A 21,135-nucleotide genomic window follows, 5' to 3' on the forward strand; every position below is an offset into this window, starting at 1 on the left:
TCATTCAGCCTGCATGTGCATCTACCAACTTCTGCTCAGAAGAACCCCTGATTAATATTAAGTGACCCCACACTGAGGTTAAGCAGTGTAATACCTTTCTGTAGATAGAGGTCAGGTCATCCGGGTGCCTTGTTCAGCTAAGCAAACCAGAGGACATAGGGAGCCCCTGGAGGACATGCCGGGGGGCAGTGATCAGACTGGCCCTTTAGAAGGCTGCCTCTGGCCACCCTGGGGGGAAAGCCATGTCCAGGGACAGGGGGCCTCCTGAGGTGACCAGGCAATGGTCCCTTGATCTAATGCAGCAGCAGGGACAAAGGGAGGACCGGGTCGAGACATGAACGCATGCAGATGTTATATGAGAGGGAGGCTGGAGTTTCCAAACTCACAGGTCACCTTCCGGGGCCCCGGGCACGGACAGACGGGGGAGCCACCCCGTGAGTGTCTCTCCACCCACGTGGCAGCCAAGCCTGTTAAGATGGGGGCTAATTAAGAGAGGTTGGATGCCCACTTCAGGCTGCTTCTGCTGTCTGCTGGGCTGTCCTTCAGACACCCTCCACGCTCCTGACCAAGGGCCTTCCTTCCCTGAATGCTGGGCGAGGGGCCTCAGAGACAAGGGACACGTGTTCCTTGTGAAATGGTGTTTGGCTCTCTCTCTAGTCTTGCCTGAGAGTCTGCCTGTGTGGCTAGGTCACTTTCTTTCCTTTTTTTACCCCCAGATCCAAGGTATTACTTACTCATAAACTTCTTTTTAAAATTAATGTTTCATTTCACATGTGATCCGGGGATCCGCTGCAACAATTTAACACAATAAGGAGCTCATTTGAAATTTGATGAGTGAAGTGCACCTTTTTTGCTGTTTCACTATCGAGTCTGTTCTCCCTGGTAACATGGCAGGTCTAGGCGAGGTTGTTTCACCACCGCAGATTGGGGACTGGGATCGTTAACTTCGTGTGTCATTTTGGCCAGACTACGGTGCCCAGGGGTTTGGTCAGACACCAGTCTAGATGTTGTTTTGAAGGCATTTTAAAGATATGGCTAACATTAGACATAGAGAATAAACTTATGATTATCACAGGAGTAAAGAGGCAGGATAGATTAGGAATTTGGAGTTAACAGATACATTACATCTAAAATAGATAAACAACAAGGACCTACTGTACAGCACAGGGAATTATATTCAACATCTTGTAATAACCTACAATGGGAAAGAATCTGTAAAAGGTGGCAAAAGGTAAAGAATCCACCTGTCAATGCAGGAGATGCAAGAGACGCAGATTTGATCCTTGGGTGGGGAGATCCCCTGGAGGAGGAAATGGCAACCCACTCTGGTATTCTTGCCTGGAGAACCCCATGGACAGAGGAGCGCTGTGGGCTGTGGCCCGTGGGGTCGCAGAGTCAGACACGACCGAGTGAGCACACGTGTCTATAAAGCTGAATCACTTTGTCGTACACCTGAAACATTGTAAATCACCTGCATTTAAATTTTAAAAAGATACGACTAACACTAAATCAGCAAACTTTGAGTAAAGCAGGTCACCCTCCATAACCTGAGTGGACCTCAACTGATCCATGGAAGGCTTCAAGCGCAAAGACAGGTCATCTGAAAAAGCTTTTCTCCAGGCTGAAATACAAAACTCTACCAGTATTTCCAGTCTGCTGTCCTGTGGAATTCAGACTCAAGACCGAACATCAACTCTTACCTGCATTTTCAGACCACTAACCTGCCCTACAGATTCAAACTTGCCAGGCCACACAACTGCGTGAGTCAATCTTTCAAAGCAGTCTATCTATCTGTCTTAATTATCACCTAATGATGCTGTTTCTCTGGAGAGCCCTAATAATAACAGGTGACTTTGAAGGGTGGAATGTTTCCCTGGTGGCTCAGATGGTAAAGAATCTTCCTGCAAGGCGGGAGACCTGGGTTCGATCCCTGTGTCGGGAAGATCCACTGGAGGAGGGCATGGCAACCCACTCCAATATTCTTGCCTGGAGAATCCCATGGACAGAGGACACTGGTGGGATTGCAAAGAGTCCATGGGATTGCAAAGAGCTGGACACAATTGAGCGACTAACCCCTTCACCTTCACTTGAAGGATGGGCCTTTCAGACATGTCTTAGCTCCACACTGCAGATTTCTCAGAGTGACTCGTTGAGCTCTTCTTCAGCCTGCAGGCTCAGAGCCTTCCCCTGGCTCTTCTCTCCACTTGGACACCTTCCCCAAGGTCTGCAGGCTCTCCTCCTCGCGTCTCTGCTCAGCACGCCTTCACCCGTTTACCCTGTGCCTCCCTGCAGCCCCCCACCTGCCAGCCTGCCCTCTCCTTTCCACACCGGCTTGTGCCCTTAATGCTGATCAGCACCTGAAATCTGAGGTATGCGCTCGTGCATTATCTGCTTTCACATCGCGTCCTCGTCCACCGCGGGAAGGTCAGCTCCAGGTAGACTGTCGGTCACTAACGACTCTCCCAAGCCTGGGATGGGCCTTGCATACAGCAGGCACTCAATAATGACAACGCCAGACGGATTATGCAATGGGTTGGGGGCAGAAGGAGGCAGACCCTGGTGAGGGGTTCCCCTCGCCCTTGACTTTCCCTCTAGCCAGGGTACCAGCCAGTGGAGACCGGAGCCCCAGGCTCCTCGGACAGCACCCTGACAGCACCCACATAAGACACCTACCAAAGGGGGGGAGCCGCCCGGCTTCCGAGGTGCAGACGTCCCTCTCCTGGGTCCTCCTGCCGTAGGTCGCAGAGTAGATGTTGAGGAACTTGGACTCGTGGCAGTGCAGTTTCAGCTCGTGGTCTTCACACACGGTTTTGTTTTTTAATTCATCTGAAGCAGAAACCAAAATCAGCGGCACCATCAGCTTCCCCAGAAGGACTCCGTGAGCATCGCCCGCGTCCTGGGCAGCTCCCATCCCCTGCGGGGCTGCACCCCCGGAAAGGGACAGACGGCATGGCACTCTGACCCTGCGATCCTTCTGCGGGGGGGAGCAATGAGTGGATCAGGGTAGAGACCCAGGGACGACACTGAGGACCAAACGGAGGAGGAGGGACGTCGGGGTGGAGAGGGCAGGGCGCACTGGGCCAGCCCTAGGACAAGCCTGGCCACGGAGGGACTTCACTCTCCCTCCCCACCTGAACACACAGGTTCCTTGATTCCAGGGAGCCTTTTCTCAAAGGTCATCTCGGGACCCCCACAGCTGCATGCTTAGTCCCCCAGTCGTGTCCAACTCTTTGTGACCCTTGGACTGTAGCCCACCAGGCTCCTCTGTCCGTGGGATCTGCCAGGCAAGAACACTGGAGGGGGTTGCCGTTTCCTCCTCCAGGGATCTTCCTGGCCCGGGAATTGAACCCGCATCTCTTGAGTCTCCTGTATTGGCCGGAGGGTTCTTTACCATTAGTGTCATCTGGGAAGCCCCCACACAGGTAAAGACCAAGAATAATCTCAGAGGGAGTCCAGTGAAACCTTACCACCCAACTTCACAACATTCTCACGTCCCATTGGTGTATCTACCAAGAGACAGAGAAACTACGCACAAGCAAATTATTTCCTTTTCCAGGAAAGGAACAAAAAACAAGGAGCCGTGTCTGTGAACAATTCCTCCTGGAAACACAAGGTCCTATTACACAGCATAGGGAACGACATCCGACAGCGTGTGATAAACCCGAACGGAAAAGAATATGAAAAAAAAGAATCCCTCTTTGGAGGTGTGAAGAGCTGGTTCCAAGTTTGGCAGTTCCGGAACAACGGGCCCTCAGGCTGGTGTAGGTCCCAGGAGAGGAAGATTCCAGCTCATGGTTAGTCCTCAAAGAATTTACAAAAAGTTTATTTGTTTAATCTGAGTACCACAGTGAAATTCTCTTTGCAACATTACACAGAGGTGACATTATAAACGCACCCTGGAGAAAATAGAGTTTATTGTTTTTTTTTATTGACTGTACCAAAAAAAAAAATTCAATTAATTTAAATGTTTACTAATGAATGGATTTTTTTTAGTATTTTTGAAGTAATAATAGTATTTAAAATAATATTAAATAATAACACTATTATTATAATAGTAGTATTAAAAATAATAACACCACAGACACAAAAGACTACCTAATATGTGATTCCATTTCTGTGAGATATCCAGTAAAGGCAAACCTCTAGAGACAGAATGAAGGTTGGTGGTTTTCTGAGGCTGAGGGTTGGGGACAGGAAGTGACAATGACAAGTGGACACGGAAGTATTTTGAGATGATGGAAATGTTCTGTAGCTGGTCTGATGTTGTGGTTGCACAACTCAGTACAGTTACTAAAAATAGTTGAGCTGGACACTTAAAACAAGTGAGTGCAATGCTGTGTAAGTTATATCTCAGCAAAGACATTTCTGCCTTATTTTTATTTATTTGGCTGTGCTGGGTCTTAGTTGTGGGATCTTCTGTCTACGTTGGCATGTGGGATCTTTAGTTGCAACATGCAAACTCTTAGCTTTGGCATGTGGGATCTAGTTCCCTGGCCAGGAATTGAACCCCAGGCCACCTGCATTGAGAGTGTGGAGTCTCAGCCACTGGACCACTAGGGAAGTCCCAACAAAGATATTTTTAAAACAACAATCGCTAATATTTACTGAGCCGTTTCTCTGAACTTGGGGCTTGTTCTATGATCTTGGTATGTCTCAGTGAATTTAATCATCAAAACAGCCCTTCTGCGAACCACCTCTTCTTATCCTTTGCATGTTATGTTTTGGATTTTTAGAAAATCATTTGTAGGAAGCATTCATAGATGCTGGATGCTAACTTTTGAACTTTTGTCTCTTACATGCGATAAATATCTTTTCCTAGCCTCCCACTGATTTTGGACTCTGCAAAATAAAAGCAAAGGAAAACCTAAAGGGGACCAAGGTTATTTCTTTGCATGTGTGGTTCTCTCCTGCCCCCTCCAAATGTTTTTATAAGAAAAACCATGAAAAAATGCTAGCCCCACTCTGTCACTCCAATCCTAGTTTTTTTATACTTTGAAATGGCAACCAGGGGCACATCTTACAGCCAGACAAGCACTGGTGTCACCAGCAAACATGAGCTAAATTCCAGGATGGGGAGGAAGAACAAGGAAAACTAGTCCACACCTCCCATCACCCCCACACCCACCATTTTATTTCTCTCTCCCACTCATGTTTTTATTCCACTTTTCTTCCCTGGATTGGAGGTGCAGGCTGATCCCTCAAATCAAAGTTTTCCAGTTGTCGCCTGAGGCCCATCATGAAATCAATTTAATGAGTCATGATTAGAAATCAAAAAAAAAAGAACAGTTCAGAAAACTTCAAAGTGCATCATATAAAGTAAAGATAAACACTATTTAATAAAGGATTCCTTTTAGTTGTGTGTGGTTATGTTGCGCCAAGAGGCAAAATGTTTTTCTTACTCTGGGTTGCGATCAAACCATTCTGAAATTCCCTGAAGGAGAAGGCATGAGCAGTAAACATCAGGGCAAAGGTGGCCAGCGGGACCTTCATATCCTGGAATTACCGATGCTTAAGTCCCAATCTTAAAACATGAAAGAAAATAATTTCCTAATAGAAATTCCACCTTTCGGTAACTTGTAAATCCCCATGCCTAAAAACACAGAAGGAGCAGTGAGGCCAAGCTTTTGAAGTGCTTGAAGGAAAAATTTTAGTATCTCAAGATTACCATCAGCTCCGGTGCTAGAAAACTTGGGCAATGGTTCTTTAGAACATGTTGATGGGAAAATTCATGAATGAGAGATGTAGAGCAGAAAGCAAGTTACAGATGTTCCCAGAATCCTTATCCTGTCTAGGATTTCCACATACCTGCAAGGACCCATCAGAGGAGGAAAAAGTCAAGTGATGACTAAGCAAATGTTTCGGAAGCCCTTTACCCAACGTTAAAATCTTAATAAAGCAGTTTAAACTTAGAGCCAAGAAAAGTTTTGTTTTCTTTTTCTTAATAAAAAGAACACGGAGTCTGACCTTGACATTGGAAGGTTTGATTTCGGTGAGTCATATCCGCACTGCTATGAGTTCTTCAGAGATTTTGATGAGCAAACACTAAATCCCACCAACACCAAAATACTGCCTGACTTCAAAGGTCCAGTGTGAGAGACAGCCTTTGATGCAGAACAGAGGGCTCGGGTAGACACACCAAATGAGTCCAAGCACCCTTCCAACTAGAAGAATACCAAAAATGCTAAGAATGCCCTCCATTGGCAGAGCTCACCAAAAAAGGAGGAGGGAAAAGGCAGGACGAAAACCTAAGCCTTATCTCAGTATTCCGGAAATTTTTGAACAGGAATGGTTTCTTTCTTCTTTATCAGAACTTTTTAAAATTAGAAGAGCTTTTTTAAGGCATGTCATGAAATGCATTTGGTGGTGGTGGTGGTTTAGTTGCTAAGTCATGTCCAACTCCTGCGGTCCCATGGAGTGCAGTATTTAGTAGTCCCCACCTGCCTGGTTTTTAAGATTCATAGATTAAAGGTACCAGCCTCGGTATAAGCCAAAAACTCACCCAGAGTAACGCAACACCCCCATGTAAGGCCTCCAGTGGTTTCTGTCCCCAGATTACGGGCAAATCACTTCCTGGAATGGAGGGACCTGTGCGTGTCATGTTACACGCTTGGGGTTACCACTGTATGCTGCTGAGTCTCTTGGTTCCTTGGGAATGTATTAATTCACTGTCATCGAAGAGTGACATTTCTGGGTTCTAAAAACAATGGTACTAGTAACATAATTGCCGCTTTTCTTGGAGAACTAGAACTTGTGTCAGAAGTGAGTCAGAGTGCTGGATGGCATCAGAAAAGAAAAGGTGTGGGCAGCCTTTGCAGAAACGTATTGCCAACATCCGTGTGGGTTTGGATGCTTTACCCAGGAGCCTGGGTGGAGTTACAACCACCCAGGTTTAAAGGTGGCAAATTCTCCCTCCTAATTAGAGGCCGATGTGTGCGATTCATTCCTCTTTAACACGGATCTGCACATCAGCGGATCTGCACATCACCAGCGGCCTTTCAGAGATGGGTAGTGGGAGTGATGAATCCGAGCAGGGACTCCTGGGCATGGAAGTCTTTCTGGCCCCTGCTTCTTGTTTGGAGGGAATAGACTCCAGCCTCCACGATATTCCCTGAACTGCAAAGGGCAGATCAGAACAGTTGCTAATCAGAGAAGAGAGGACATGCGGAAACTAGAGAAGAGTAGCCAAGAAACAACAGTGCAGCCTTGGGGCAGGTCCTGGTTCCTTCTCCGGGGATACACACAGCAATATCTTTGAGCTCTTTACAGAAATAAAATCCGCAATGAATGGAAGGTGTTCAGCTCAGTTCAGTTGCTCAGTCGTGTCCGACTCTTTGCGACCACATGGACTGCAGCACGCCAGGCCTCCCTGTTCATCACCAACTCTCGGAGTTTACTCAGACTCATGTCCATGGAGTCAGTGATGCCATCCAACCATCTCATCCTCTGTCGTCCCCTTCTTCTCCCGCCTTCAATCTTTCCCAGCATCAGGGTCTTTTCCAATGAGTCAGTTCTTCGCATCAGGTGGCCAAAGGATTGGAGTTTCAGCTTCAGCATCAGTCCTCCCAGTGAATATTCAGGGTTGATGTCCTTTAGGATGGACTGGTTGGATCTCCTTGCAGTCCAAGGGACTCTCAAGACTCTTCTCCAACACCACAGTTCAAAAGCATCAATCCTTTGGAGCTTTTGGAAGGTGTTAGCATTCTTCATTCAAAGAACACCACCTGAGGCCCGATTAAAGGAGTACAGGCCCTGCATTCACCCTAACCTTATCAGCAAGCCCCCTTGAACCACTGCTATGAAACGCCTCACCAGACCCCCACGGGCTGGGACTTGCAGTTTTTTGAGGCAGCAGCGTGCTGTGTCCCCCTTTCCCTGGCAAAGCAGTAAAGCCATCCTTTTTCTACTTCACTCAAAACTCTGCCTCTGAGATTCGATTCAGCACCAGTGCTCAGAAGCCAAGCTTTCAGCATCGGTGCTTTGCCCTGATGGGAATATGTTATTATTGACATTATTTACAGCTGCCAAAGCATGACAATGTTAACGTGAAGACAACTATTTAGCCTCTTTTATTGTGTTTTTAGGGGCTTCTCCTGGAGAAGGAAACAGCAACCCACTCCAGTATTCTTGCCTGGAGAATCCCATGGGCAGAGGAGCCTGGCAGGCTAGAGTCTAGAGTGTCACAGAGTCAGACACAACTGAAGCGAATGAGTACACACACACGCACGTTGTGTTTTTAAGTCCTCAACGGACAATGCACCCCACTATTACCTGGGGCAGAGCACACACAGCCCACCCCAACCACTGGTATGTCACTGCCTTGCAGTCATTCATATCTTTAGCAAGAATTACTTAAGGACTTCCCTGCTGGTCCAGTGGTTAAGAATCTGCCTGCCAATGCAGGAGACATGCGTTTGATCCCTGGTCCAGGAAGATTCCACACCATGGGGCAACTAAATCCACGCACCAAAACTATGGTGCCCATGCTTCACAGCCTGAGAGCTGCAACCACTGAAGCCTGGATGCTCTGGATCCCATGCTCTGCCACAAGAGCAGTCACTGCAGTGCGAAGCCCACTCACCTAGAGAGTGGTCCCTCTCACTGCAACTAGAGAAAGCCCCCACACAGCAATGAAGACCCACTGCAGTCAAAAATAAAATAAACAAATAAATTAAAAAAATTTAAAAGACTTACTTTAATCTGCCACTTGGGGATAATAGCTACCAGTGCCTGAACTCAACTCCCTGACAGGTCCTAAGCATTTTACACACAGAACTATATTTTTATTCTTTGCAGCAGCCCTGCATAGAAAGTGTAATGTGTGTTATCTTTATTTTATAATTGAGTTACGGAGGCTCAGAACATTTCCCTCCACTGCCCAAGATCACACGGCAGCTCCACAGCAGACAAGAACATGAACCCTAAATTCAAAAACTTGCTGAAACCAAAAATTCTCCAAAGGAATGAGATTTAAGGATGAGGTAAAGCATGGCACACAATCAAGGAAAGAAGATTCTAGTGAGGACTGCTGATAAAATACTCTCCAAAAAAACAAATACATGAATGTGCCCTGATTTGTAGCCTCAGCCAAGTTCCCTGGTGTAAATACTTCCATCAAGGCAGGTGTCACTGCACACAGGTAATGCTGGGCAGAGAGGGGTAAATTGGCTCCTGTGGTGAAGATGGCTCCATGTGCCCTGGGTTCAGCAGTGGGGCCTTGGACAATCAGAGTGTTATGCAGGAACTGGAACTGGGGCCATGGGGAAGAACCTCTGGAGGTGAGAGTGTTGCAGAAAAAGAGGGAGGCAGGTGTGGGAACAACCTCACTTCCACCACTATTTCATAACAGCCCATAGGAACTACCAGAACACTTCAGTGCCCCAGGTCACCAATGTCCATCCAGGTCACATAAGATGCTCTGGTCTGAATCTTTGTCCCGCTAAAATTCGCTTGCTGAAATCCTAATGCCCACGTGATTGGGAGGTGGGATTAGACATCAGAAGGTGGGGCCTTTGGAAGGTGCTTAGATGATGAAGCACCTAAGCTTCACGGGTGCACCCCTCATGAATGGGGTTAGTGCCCTTACATATGGGACCCCAGAGAGATTCCTTGCCTTTCTGCCAAGTGTGGTTAGAGTAAAAAGGACAGCTGTCTATGAGAAGCAGGCTGTCAGAAGATACCAAGTCTGCACCTTGATCCTGGCCTTCCCAGCACCCAGAATTGAGAGGAAAAAATTTCTGTTGATTGTAAACCACCTCATTGATGGCATTTTGTGATAGTAACTCAGACGGACTAAGACACAGGGCTTGGCCCTCTAGTGTTATACATGAGGCAGCCAGAGGGGGCTTTACAAGCCCATCCGAGGGCCCTCCCTGCTTAAATGCTGCCCTACGGGAAGACTCCACCTCCTTCCCTGGCCCTCAGGGCCCTGAATCCTGCTCCAGCTCTCTGCCTGGTGCTCCTTTTTGCTCCCTCCAGGCCCCTGCACCTCCGGCCACAGGCTTCTCTAAGGAGTGAGCTTCCTGTGCCCTGACCTGACCCCAGGAGTTCCTCATCACTTGTTGGGAAAGTCTTCCCTGAACTGAGGTCAATCAATTCCTCCTTTGAGCTTCTTGCACAGTATCAAGGGCACAGGGGTCTTCTTTAGGTATGTTTTTAAGAGAGGGTCTTTCTGGGGAAAGGAGATATTTGGCCTAGAATCTAAGACACAAGCAAGTATGTAAAGATCTCAATAAATGTTTTCTGGATGAAGGGACAATGGAAATCACCCAAGACAGAACAACCATCAAGGAATCCTCTGCCAGACGTGAGTTCTCTTCATAAGCAAGACCTGGCCCACACCTGTGCACAGCGGTTAGTTAGTAAGGGTCTGACGAAGTGAAATGAGCAGACAGACCTCACTGCCCACTGTAGAAACATGCTGTGACCAGCACTAGCTTTTCTGGGGTCCTGCTGATTTCATAAGGGCCTTTTCACTTCTTTTAGATGCTGGTCCTGCCCAGCTTTTTATCATAAGCAATTTTCCAACAGACAGAAAAGGTCAGAGACTATCACAACAAATCGGCAGAAGGGGAAAAGAAGGCGAAGCTTAGGCAGACAAGGTGTGGCCAAGGGTGTCGTCTTTTTTTGGGTGGGGGTGGCTCTTTTTTTGGCTGTGCTGGGACTTTGTTAGGGCACGAGGGATCTTTAGTTGCCGCATGTGGGATCTAGTTCCCGGACCAGGGATTGAACCCAGGCCCCCTGCATTGGGAACACAGAGTTTTAACCACCAGGCCACCAGGGAAGCCCCTGGTGTGGTCATTTCTGAGATCAGGTGCCTCTAAGAGCGTGGGCATCTAGAAGTGAATTTCCTGACTCTACTGAGTTGGGGAGGAGTTGGTGAGAATTCCTGGGGGGCGGGGGTAGACTGTTCTGCAAAGTTTGGGGGAGGAGTTGGTGAGAATTCCTGGGGGGCGGGGGTAGACTGTTCTGCAAAGTTTGGGGGAGGAGTTGGTGAGAATTCCTGGGGGGCGGGGGTAGACTGTTCTGCAAAGTTTGGGCCTATTTGTGGGAGTCTGTGATTGTGTGTACTTGCGAGTGAGTGTGTGGCTACATGAGTGACAACGCCTATGTGTGTACTATGGGTGTGATGGTACGCACGTGTGAGAGTCCAGGTGTGTGCACTGTGAGTGACAGTGGGTGGGGGCACATGTGAGTGTGAGTCTGAGTGTGTGTCTGGATGAAGTGCTGCATTGTGGTGGCAGTGCAGAATTTTACAAAATTTCTTCCCCGACCGTTGGCCAAATGTTGCTAGCACACTGCTGTCTTTCCAACAAGTTTTTCAAGTATTACCAGGAACCTGTAATTACCTACGCTTCTCTCAGGCCCTCCACGCCTGGAGGTGGGACCTCCTCACGGAACAGCAATTATTTGGGGACTGCAACCGGTTAACCACAAAACTGGTGTGCGTTAGAAAGGGGGAAGTCAGTGGAGAAAATTGCAAGAATCAGCATGGAAGAAGTTGGAGACTTCCTTGGCAGTCCAGTGGTTAACACTCCAAGCTCCCACTGCAGGGGGTGCAGGTTCAATCCTTGGTCGGGGAACTGAGATCTCACATGCTGCACAGAATGGCCGGGAAAAAAAAAAAGAATAGGAAAGGTTGCTCCTACCAAGTCCTCTTCTTTTCCTTAGGAAAGATGCCGCTTCAGGATGACCCGCTGAAGACGAAAGTGGGAAGAAGCCAGCTCGTAAAGGTCTGTCATCGTGGGCTCAGGCGGCAGCTGTGCCATCGGCCACCCCAGAAGAACAAGCTGCCCTGCGGCTGAGGGGGTGGGGGGAACCTTACAACAAGCCCTCCTCTGAAACGGAGAACCAGCTCCCCATACTTGGGAAAATCAATTGCAGTCTCTTGTCACCCGGTACCTTTAGCATCAGTACCACCGAATTTTACATAGTCGGAGGGATTTCTAAAAACACTCAGAGGTGGGCTTCCCTGGTGGTCCAGTGGCTAAGAATCTGGCTGCCAATGCAGGGGACACGGGTTTGATCCCTGGCCTGGGAGGATCCCACATGTCACACAGTAACTAAGCCCAGATGCCATGACTACTGAGCCTGTGCTCTAGAGCCTACAAGCGGTAACTACTGAGCCCCCGAGCCACAACTACTGAAGCCCGAGTGCCCTAGAGCCCGCGTTCTGCAACAAGAGAAGCCACTGCAACGAGAAGCCGGTGCCCTGAATTGAAGAGTAGCCCCCTGTTCCCCTCAACTAGAGAAAGCCTGCATGCAGCAAGAAAAAGCCCGCATGCAGTAACGAAGACCCCAGCATAGCTAAATAAATAAAAGAATTAAAAAGCAAAAAACTCAGGGGGTTGCAAGAACATACACAGATAAGTTTGCCCACACATGAGGCTGGGACCCTGGCATTTCTTTTTTTTTTTTTTTTGGCATTTCTACTAATAAGAGTTTCAAAGTGGGACGAATGCCAACTGGTCCACTGGCGGAGCATTTTCATCAGGCTATGAATGAAACCGAGAGCCCACACCCCCCACACACTCTGTCCCCCTCAGCAGTTACTTACTAGGTTGGCATTTAAAGGAGACCAAGAGGTATTTACTGCTTCCTGGACAAAGGTCAGGTCCAAAAACACGGCTATTGACCAGGAGGTGGCAGGCCCGCTGGTTCTGACACTCGTCCAGCACCTTCTAAAAGGAGGGGGTAGAAAAGGGACAGGCTTGAGAATCACACGCAGCGTCTGCGGGACCCCACACCTGGGCTGCTCTGGAGGGAGGGGCGCCTGCCTGCCTGGCCTGGGGCTCACACTTAAAGCCTTCACGCTGGTATCAGCTGAGTCTAAGACGGACACACCCACAAGGGACTGATCAGATTGGCTCTCTGTCTCCCCATCACTCCTCACAAAAGAATATCTGCTCCAACAGTGCCAGGCCTCCCACAGAAAACCAGTCTCCAATTAGCCTTGCCTGGCACCACTACTGAAGTTCTAGCAAAAGAGTGACATTGTGGTGTCCTGGGGACATAAGCCATATCAAGGTACCAGAGACTGTGGACTGGAAGAAACGCAGATGTCCACCCCTACCCACCACTGCTGTGTGAAACAATCACAGCTACGCATCCTTAGAAACACCCAACATGGGTCACAGGAACGGTCAGCATTTGGAAGACTTCTGGGCTTCCTTGGTGGCTCAGATGGTAAAAGAATCCACCTGCAAGGCAGGTGACCTGGGTTCAGTCCCTGGGTTGGGAAGATCCCCTGGGGAAGGAAATGGCTACCCACTCCAGTATTCTTGCCTGGAGAATCCCATGGACAGAGGAGTCTGGAGGGCCACAGTCCATGGGATCACAAAGAGACAGACACGACTGAGCGACTAACACTTTCACTTGCAGTTTTTGGAAACCCCGACCCAAATGCAGGTCAACACATGAAAATTAAAAAGTTGATCCTCACCCTCACCAACCTCAAGGACACAGGACCCACCCGCTTCTGGGCGGTATCCCACCCAGCGAACACTCAGGCTTGCTGTTGAGCTGGCTTTAAACACTTTTCTTCAAACCTCTCCTGACCTTTCCCAGGCTGATCACACCTTTGTGAGTGAGTCTGCTCTGGGCAAGCTCGGGGATCACCCACCACTGGGTCGCAGGTGGACCCCCATCCCACTGCCGCCCTTTCAGTTCCCACATGGGTCAGGACTCCCCCCCCGCTGCCCATCATGAACACAGAGGTCCTCCACGCCAAGAATAGGAAAAACGCTCCCAAGAATCTACTTATTCCTGTTGGACTGAATTTAGTGCCGATTCACAAGCCTGTCTAGAGTCTCCATGTTCTCACGGTAGCCCATGGAATATCTCCGCGCAGGATGCTGGCCCTACTGGGTATTCTCTGTCACCTTAGGGGCCTCACAGTTGTGCATAAAATCAGGAAAAATGCCCAGGGAAACCCCCAAGGACCCCCAAAGGATGGTGCATATTCCTTGGCTGAGGGAATCATCAGCCCTTGCATGGCTCCTTGTGTTACAACCACGGGACCCAAGGCAGCGCTCTTTCCGAAGTGTGTCAGAGCTGAGAGACGCTGTAGCCATTTAGTCATGGGATGAGGTGGGATGGGCAGACGTCAACCCGTCCCCTTCTACGTCGGGCAACCGCTCTCTGAGGAAGCCCCTTGCGTCAGCTCTCAAACACAGGTTAAAAGACAGAGGAAAGAATCTCTTAACCTCTGGAGGAAAAACAGCAGCGCGCAGGGACGCTTCTGGCAAACGAGCTCTCCGAACAACATCCGGGCTGTGTTTACAAATGCTGAGTCGTCCGCCTGGTTACGGGAACATCCTCTTCCCTCGGGGTTGCCTGGCAGAGGCAGGCGCCCTGATCGGAGGATGAGGTTGGCTCCCGCGTGTGCCAGGAGCTCACGCCTCCCCAAGCAGGCACTTCCGCCCTGGAGGCACTGGCCACCGTTCTTCGCAAACCCAGGGGAGAGCCTGACACCAGGCAGGTGGGCTCGGGCTGAGGAACGGGGAGTTCTCAGGGCAAGGGGGAGGGCTGGAGGGAGGGTGGGGCACGCAAGGAAAGGAACCGCTGGTCTCCAGAAGAAGCATGCTGTCTCTCCTCAGGGCGTGGAAACCAGGGGATTCATTCAAACACATTTATGTGGTTTCTCAGTGGGTGTCTTCACCAATCACGTGACCACCCAGATACTACAGCGCTTGGCATGAGGCAATAAACAGTCCAGGCAACAGAAAAACCCTTACGTTATCACATTAGGCTTGCTTCTCCTCTTCCAGCCTCAGGGAGAGCTGCGCCGTGTTGAGGCTGATTCCATTTCTCCTCAGTCCTCTTTGGAAATTTACCGTTACCCTCATTTCTCACAACGGACAAAAATCAAGCTGACATCTAATTCACCAACTACTCTAACCGCCTTGATGTCAACGGATTCATAGGGAACTTCAGAGTCATTAAAAAAAAATCCAAACCCAAGTGACTCCATAACCTTGGCCAACTAGTTATAGATGTTGAGGGGCCAGGAAAGCAGGATGGAGGTTGTTTGGATAACTGAAAGCAAGAATAGTCGAAAGTCATCATGGATACTGGGGTTGGCCAAAAGAGTTCTTTCAGGTTTTCTGTACGCTGTTACAGAATACATTTGTTTTGACCTCCTCATAGACCAAGTATTTCCCCAATGCCAATCAAAAAAAGAATGAGTCAGCTCCCCGCCTCCACCCCCAATTCCTGGTACTATCAAGAATAAACCAGCAGAGACTGCTCAACACAGATCCAAACCAGAATAACACGATTATCTACAACTGGAGAAGCAACCCATAAAAAATAACAAAGATAATTATTGATATTTCTCTTCCTTGAGTGCATTCTCTAAGAATCTGACCATGACCTCTGATGTCTGCCTTGCGGTTTCTACTGAAACAGGCATGGCCTTCCCTCATCTCCTGGGGGTGGGGTGGGGGGTAGAGGGGCTGACGAGAGATGTTAAGCCTCGAGGTTGAAACCCAGCATAATGGTATGACTTAGCTTTATTGCAGGGAGCAGCGTGCCTTTGAATAAATTCATTCTGCAAATGTATTAAGGGAGGGCTCCAATAAGTAGGCATTCTATATAGACTCAGAAGCAAAGAATAGCTCACTTGCCAAATTCGTGATCTGTCTACATGGAGATTTTCAGGGATCAGGTTTGCTTGGAGTGAACTGTGGAATCACAAGTATATACACAGAGAGAGGGACAGACAGGCAGAGGCAGAGAAAGAGAAAACCATTTTGTCATCTTAGAACATCTTAGGAAAGGCAATACCTGCAGTGTGGTGGGCACCACACAGGTTAGGCTGTCTTCCCTCTGGGAGGCAGGCTGCTGCGGACTACACTTTTGGTAATCTTGCCCATAAAATGCCGACTGGACACTTATCGTGGAATGCCGAGGACACTGCAGATTCAAATGGTCCCCATCACAGGCATAGGCGGTGTGGTTTTGCAGGAGTTTGGTTAGGTAACCTGGAAAATATTCAGCTGGGTTACAAGGGGTATAGGAGTTCACCACTCCTTCATGGATTTCAGAGCGGGAGGACCTCGGCTCCCCTGGGGCGGGGGCTGGGCAGTGAGGAAGGTGTGGGCGGAGCTTCCTCCGTTGTGGGCGGGGCTTTCTGTGCTATGGGCGGGGCTTCCTCCCTTGCTCCCCAGGACACGATATCAGACAGAGCTGGGGGCCCGAAAGGGAGCCGGCTTTTCTGTCTGGGCTGGAGCCCTGGGTCTGGGCTGGCCCGTGGCAAGGCTCCGAGAGCGTGTTCCCTCCAGGAAGCACTGAAGGGCTGGCCAGGAGGCAAGAAGTCCTGAAGCATCTCTATAACGTAGGAAGAAATGCGAGTGGGTGTCCCTGGGGCATGTAAATGCCTGTCCTAAGGGAGACTTGGCTTCTCTGATCCCCCACTAGCTGGGCCAGGCCTTCCTGGAGCGGGGGGATGCCCGTTTTATTTTAGGAAACCAGTCCTGGGCCAGCCTCCGTCCTGGAGAAGAAAGCAAGGCAGGCATCCTGCCTAGGGTAAGGGACTTCTCTGAAGGGAGGGTAGAGGGGATGGTGTGACTCGGTTATGGGTCCAATAGTGTCTCCCCCCAAACTGACCTTCACCAGGGACCTCAGAATGTGACCTTGTTTGGACATAGGGTCACGGCAGATGTAATTAGTTAAGCTGAGATCAGGTGTGAGAAGGTCCCTGAATCCTATATGACTGGTGTCCTGATGAGAAGAGAAGAGACACAGGACAGCAGTCATGTAAAGACTACAGTGATGTCTTTGCAAGCCAAGAACCTCCAGGGTGGCCAGGAATCAATGGGAGCTGGAAGACAGTAGGAAAGATTCTTTTTTTTTTTAGTTAAAAAAATATATATATTATATATTTTATATATAATATATATGTATATATGTGTGTGTGTATATATATATATTTGGGGGGGGGGGGAGCTGTGCTGCACAGTCTGTGGGATCTTAGTTCCCTGACCAGGGATCAAACCTGTGTCACCTGCAATGGAAGAGTCTTAACTCCCAGACCACCAGGGAAGTCCCAGAAAAGATTCTTCCTGAGAAACTCTGAAGACAGCACGACCCTGCTGACATCTGATCTAGACTTCTGGCCTCCAGAACTATGAGAGAATGTATTTCTACTGTCTTCAGTCATCCGAGTTCAGTCATTGGTTATAGCAGCCCCAGGAGATTTATACCGGCTCCCTGTCACCACACCTGCAGCGAGGCTGGCTGAGTTGAGAAGGCCCTGGGCTCGGAGGAGCCATGGATGGCCTGGCAGGCACTAGCGGCCTGGATGTTTTCTCAGAAAGGAGGAAGGAAGGCTCATCTGAGATGCAGATTCCTTTCCTCCTTCTCACACCTCATGAGGTCAATCGCGAGGCGGCTGGGAGGGAAGCCAGGGACTTTCTGGGGAGGTGTGTAGGAGACGCTTTGGCAGCGTCGGCCTTCGAGGGGAGGAGGGGTGTGGAGGAAGGCGGCCTCCAGGCGCCCCAGTCCCCACAGGGACGGGCTGTGCTCAAGCTGCTCCTGCTTGGGTTTCAAAATCCTCTCTGAACTGTCATGCTTGACAAACGGTGCCCAGTCCAGGTCCCTGGGCTCCCCTGACGGTCGCAGAGAAGGGACTGAGGTGCTCTGCCTAGATGGGCTCACCTACCGAAGCACACCTGTCCATTGAAAGTGAGGACCGGGCGCCCTCCCCGGCGCTCTGCACCCAGCCCTTAGGTGTCCGGCTGTAATTCCTTTTTTCCTTCCCACCCATAACCACCATCATAAGATCGGCCAAGGAATCAGCCACCCCGAGAAGCGAAGTCTAGCTTTGAGCAGCAAAACTGCCGTTTAGCAGCAGGCCTGTGAGTCAGGGCTTCCCAGGTGACATTAACCTGGGAACCCGCTTGCCAATGCAGTAAATGTAAGAGACGTGGGTTTGACCCCTGGGTCAGGAAGATTCCCTGGAGGAGGGCACGGCAACCCACTCCGGTATCTTTGTCTGGAGAATCCCATGGACAGAGGAGCCTGGTGGGCTGTGGTCCATAGGATCACAAAGAGTTGGACACGACTGAAATGATTTAGCATGCACGCATGCATTGTGAGTCAGGACCCTGCTTGTTGGAATGTTGTTGCTTATAAGGTGAACCCCTCGGGGCACTGAGAGGGACCAGGCAGAGATCCCTTGGTGGTTCTGGGGCCCCAGGTCAGTGTCATCCTGTAGGATGCACAGGTGAGCCCTGATGAAGCCATGATTTATGCAAGATTCTTTGTGAGGTCTTAGGATCCAGGGAACTCAGGGTGGTTCTGAGGCTGCCCCCAGGCCAGTACCCACCCTGAAGCTTCCCAGGCTGGTACTATCATCCTTGGGTCTCTTCGACTTTGTCAATAAAATGTTCTTGTCAATCATACCCCATCCTTCATGGGGATGCTCAGCTGGCTGAAATCTTAAATCAGTTCTGGGAGCATGACCTCAGCTTAGTGTTTATGATCTGTCTGAAAGGCCATGTGTTACTCTGGTTAAATGAAGGTGATGTTACGGCCCTGGGGCAGATTGAGCCACAAGGCCAAAGGGGCCTGATTCCCAGATTGACAAAGTGAGTTGCTGCCTGCTGCACAGACTGTCATGTGAGTGAGAAAGAAACTTCTGCTGTGTTCGGACTATCACCTTTCATCACCCAATTTGTCATGTGTTAATAGTTTGTCTTCAGGAAACAAACTTGATCTCCGTGGGACTGTTTGCATCAGAATACAGCCGGATGCAGAGCAGTGGCCAGAGCCTCCCTGCTACCATCTTCATATCCTGAGAGTGATGTTCTGGAGACATAAGCTCGATGCACAGAATTGATTAACGGGAGGTCTTTCTGGCCCTCTTGCACTTTGAGGAGAGAGAGGAGCCTCCTTCCCAATACATCAGTTCTGACACTGTACAAGCTCAGCAGTAAAACTTGCTCTAGACTCAGTCCAATTCCTTCTTTGGAAACTAGGCCTAAGTCCAGCAGTGGAATATTATTCAGTCCTTGGACTGCAAGGAGATCAAACCAGTCAATCCTAAAGGAAAGCATCCTTCAATATTCATTGGAAAGACTGACACTGAAGCTGAAGCTGCAATACTTTGGCCACCTGATGTGAAGATTGACTCATTGGAAAAGACCCTGATGCTGGAAAAGATTGAGGGCAGGAGGAGAAGAGAGCGGCAGACAATGAGATGGTTGTATGGCATCGCTGATTCAACGCACATAAGCTTGAGCAAACTCTGGGAGATAGTGGAGGACAGAGGAGTTTGGCGTGCGGCAGTCTACGGGGTCACAAAGAATCAGACATGACTTAGTGACTGAACAACAACAAAAAGTGAAATGAGCTATGAAGCCACAAAAGACGTGGAGGAAATAAGACGTATGTGATTCGGTGAAAGAAGCCAATTTGAAAAGGCTCCATGCTGCATGATTCCAACTATATGTCATTCAGGAAAAGGTGAAACTATGGAGACAGTGAAAATATAAGTGGTTGCCAGAGGTTTGCGGGGGAGAGAGGGATGAATAGGTGGAGCACAGAGGAACTGTAGGGCGATGAAACCATCAAAGGAGGCCCAGCATCAAGAGAGACCCTTAGTATGGACTACGGACTCTGGGTGGCAATCTGGTATCACAGCAGGTTCCCTGGTTGTGACAAGTGCACTGCTGGTGTGGGGGGTGTGGGATGGTGGGGGAAGCTGTGGGTGAAATTCCTGAACTTTCTGCTCAATTTCGCTGTGAACCTAAATCTTCTCAGAAAGAAAGTCTATTTAAAAGGGGAAAAAATCTGGACTTCCCTGGTGGTCCACTGGTTAAGACTCTGCCCTTCCAATGCAGGGGGAACGGGTTTGAGCCCTGGTCAGGGAGGTGAGACCCCACATGCCATTTGGTGTGGTCAAAAGAATTTTTAAAACTTTAAAATAAGATAATATGAAACATTTGTATGCAGTTTAAAAAAAAAAAAAAAGGAAAAAGTTTAAAAACCACCCATGCATCCCCAGGATAGCATGACCTTAGGGAAGAGAGGGTTAGGTGCCAGGGAGGGGACATAAGGGGGAGTGTATGTGAACTGGCAAAGCTCTTTCTTTACGTGAAGGGTGGCTACACATTTCACTGTGTTCTAAGTTCACCTGGCTATGCACTTAGGATCTGTGCAAGTTTTAGTTGGTAGATAAATGTTTGTTTAAAAAACCTTTGCCTGCAGCTTCATGACCAATACTTTATACTAATAAAGAAAGTCTAAGAAAAGCCCTTAAAACTATCCTATGCCTCTATCTCTAACTCTGCTTGTTGTTGTTTAGCCACTAAGTCGTGTCCCACTCTTTGCGACCCCATGGACTGCAGCCTGCCAGGTTCCTCTGTCCATGGAATTTTCCAGGCAAGAATCCTGGAGTGGGTTGCCATTTCCTTCTCCAGGGGATCTTCCTGGCCCAGGGATTGAGCCCACATCTCCTGCATTGGCAGGCAGACTCTTTACCCCTGAGCCACTGGGGAAACCCAACTCTATGCTTACCATGATGCAAACCTGTAGGCTGTAATTTGAGACTCTGCATGACATTATCCACCTGAAAGGAGAACCCTGAGCTGATGGTCTTACAGTTCTTGCGTCAGAGATTCCCTTACGAACGTTAATAAATGGAAATATAGGAAAAGCTCGTGAGGACCTACCCACCTGCCTACCCACCTTATGGGCCCCAGAGGTGCTTTCTATGCCCCATTCTGATTGGCTGTGTCAGAAGCTGCTAAGAGATCAAAAGAAGGACAGTTAGAACTACCACTGCTTTCAGCAACATGAGGGTCATCAAGGATCACTTTGAGGGGCATTTGGGATGATGAGTGGGTAACAGGAGCTTGTTTAGAAAAGGTTCAAAGTGGGCAGAAATTAAGAAAATGAGGACTTCCCTGGTGGTCCAGTGGTTAAGAATCTGCCCTGCAATGCAGAGGACATGGGTTTAATCCCTGGTTGGAGAACTAAAATCCTACATGCCACAATGCAGCTAAGCCCAGATGCCACAACTACTGAGCCCACGAGCCGCAACTAGAGAATCCGCAGGCTGCAGTGAAAGATTCTGAGTCCTATAACTAAGACCCCACGCAGCCAAATGAATAAATAAAAAATAAGCAAATGGCT

The 21,135-nt window shown here is 49.1% G+C and overlaps 1 protein-coding gene across 11 annotated transcripts in view; it reads right to left on the reverse strand.

Annotated features, from left to right (window-relative positions):
- Nucleotides 1-21,135, reverse strand: part of EVA1C (eva-1 homolog C) — a 110,798-nt gene that overhangs the window by 49,399 nt on the left and 40,264 nt on the right. For 6 of the 11 annotated variants that reach the window (XM_043448718.1, XM_043448713.1, XM_043448712.1 and 3 more), the window contains exons 2-3: nt 12,554-12,677; nt 2,674-2,826 (exon numbers count right to left, since the gene is read on the reverse strand). In XM_043448718.1, the coding sequence (XP_043304653.1) occupies nt 2,674-2,826; nt 12,554-12,677 (277 nt within the window). Of the gene's footprint in view, nt 1-2,673; nt 2,827-12,553; nt 12,678-15,783; nt 15,981-21,135 lie in introns of all 11 variants that reach the window. The other 5 variants (XM_043448719.1, XM_043448720.1, XM_043448711.1 and 2 more) reach the window with 4 other exon arrangements.

This window comes from Cervus canadensis, chromosome 27 (genome assembly GCF_019320065.1).
Source record: "Cervus canadensis isolate Bull #8, Minnesota chromosome 27, ASM1932006v1, whole genome shotgun sequence".
Lineage (NCBI taxonomy): Eukaryota > Metazoa > Chordata > Mammalia > Artiodactyla > Cervidae > Cervus > Cervus canadensis.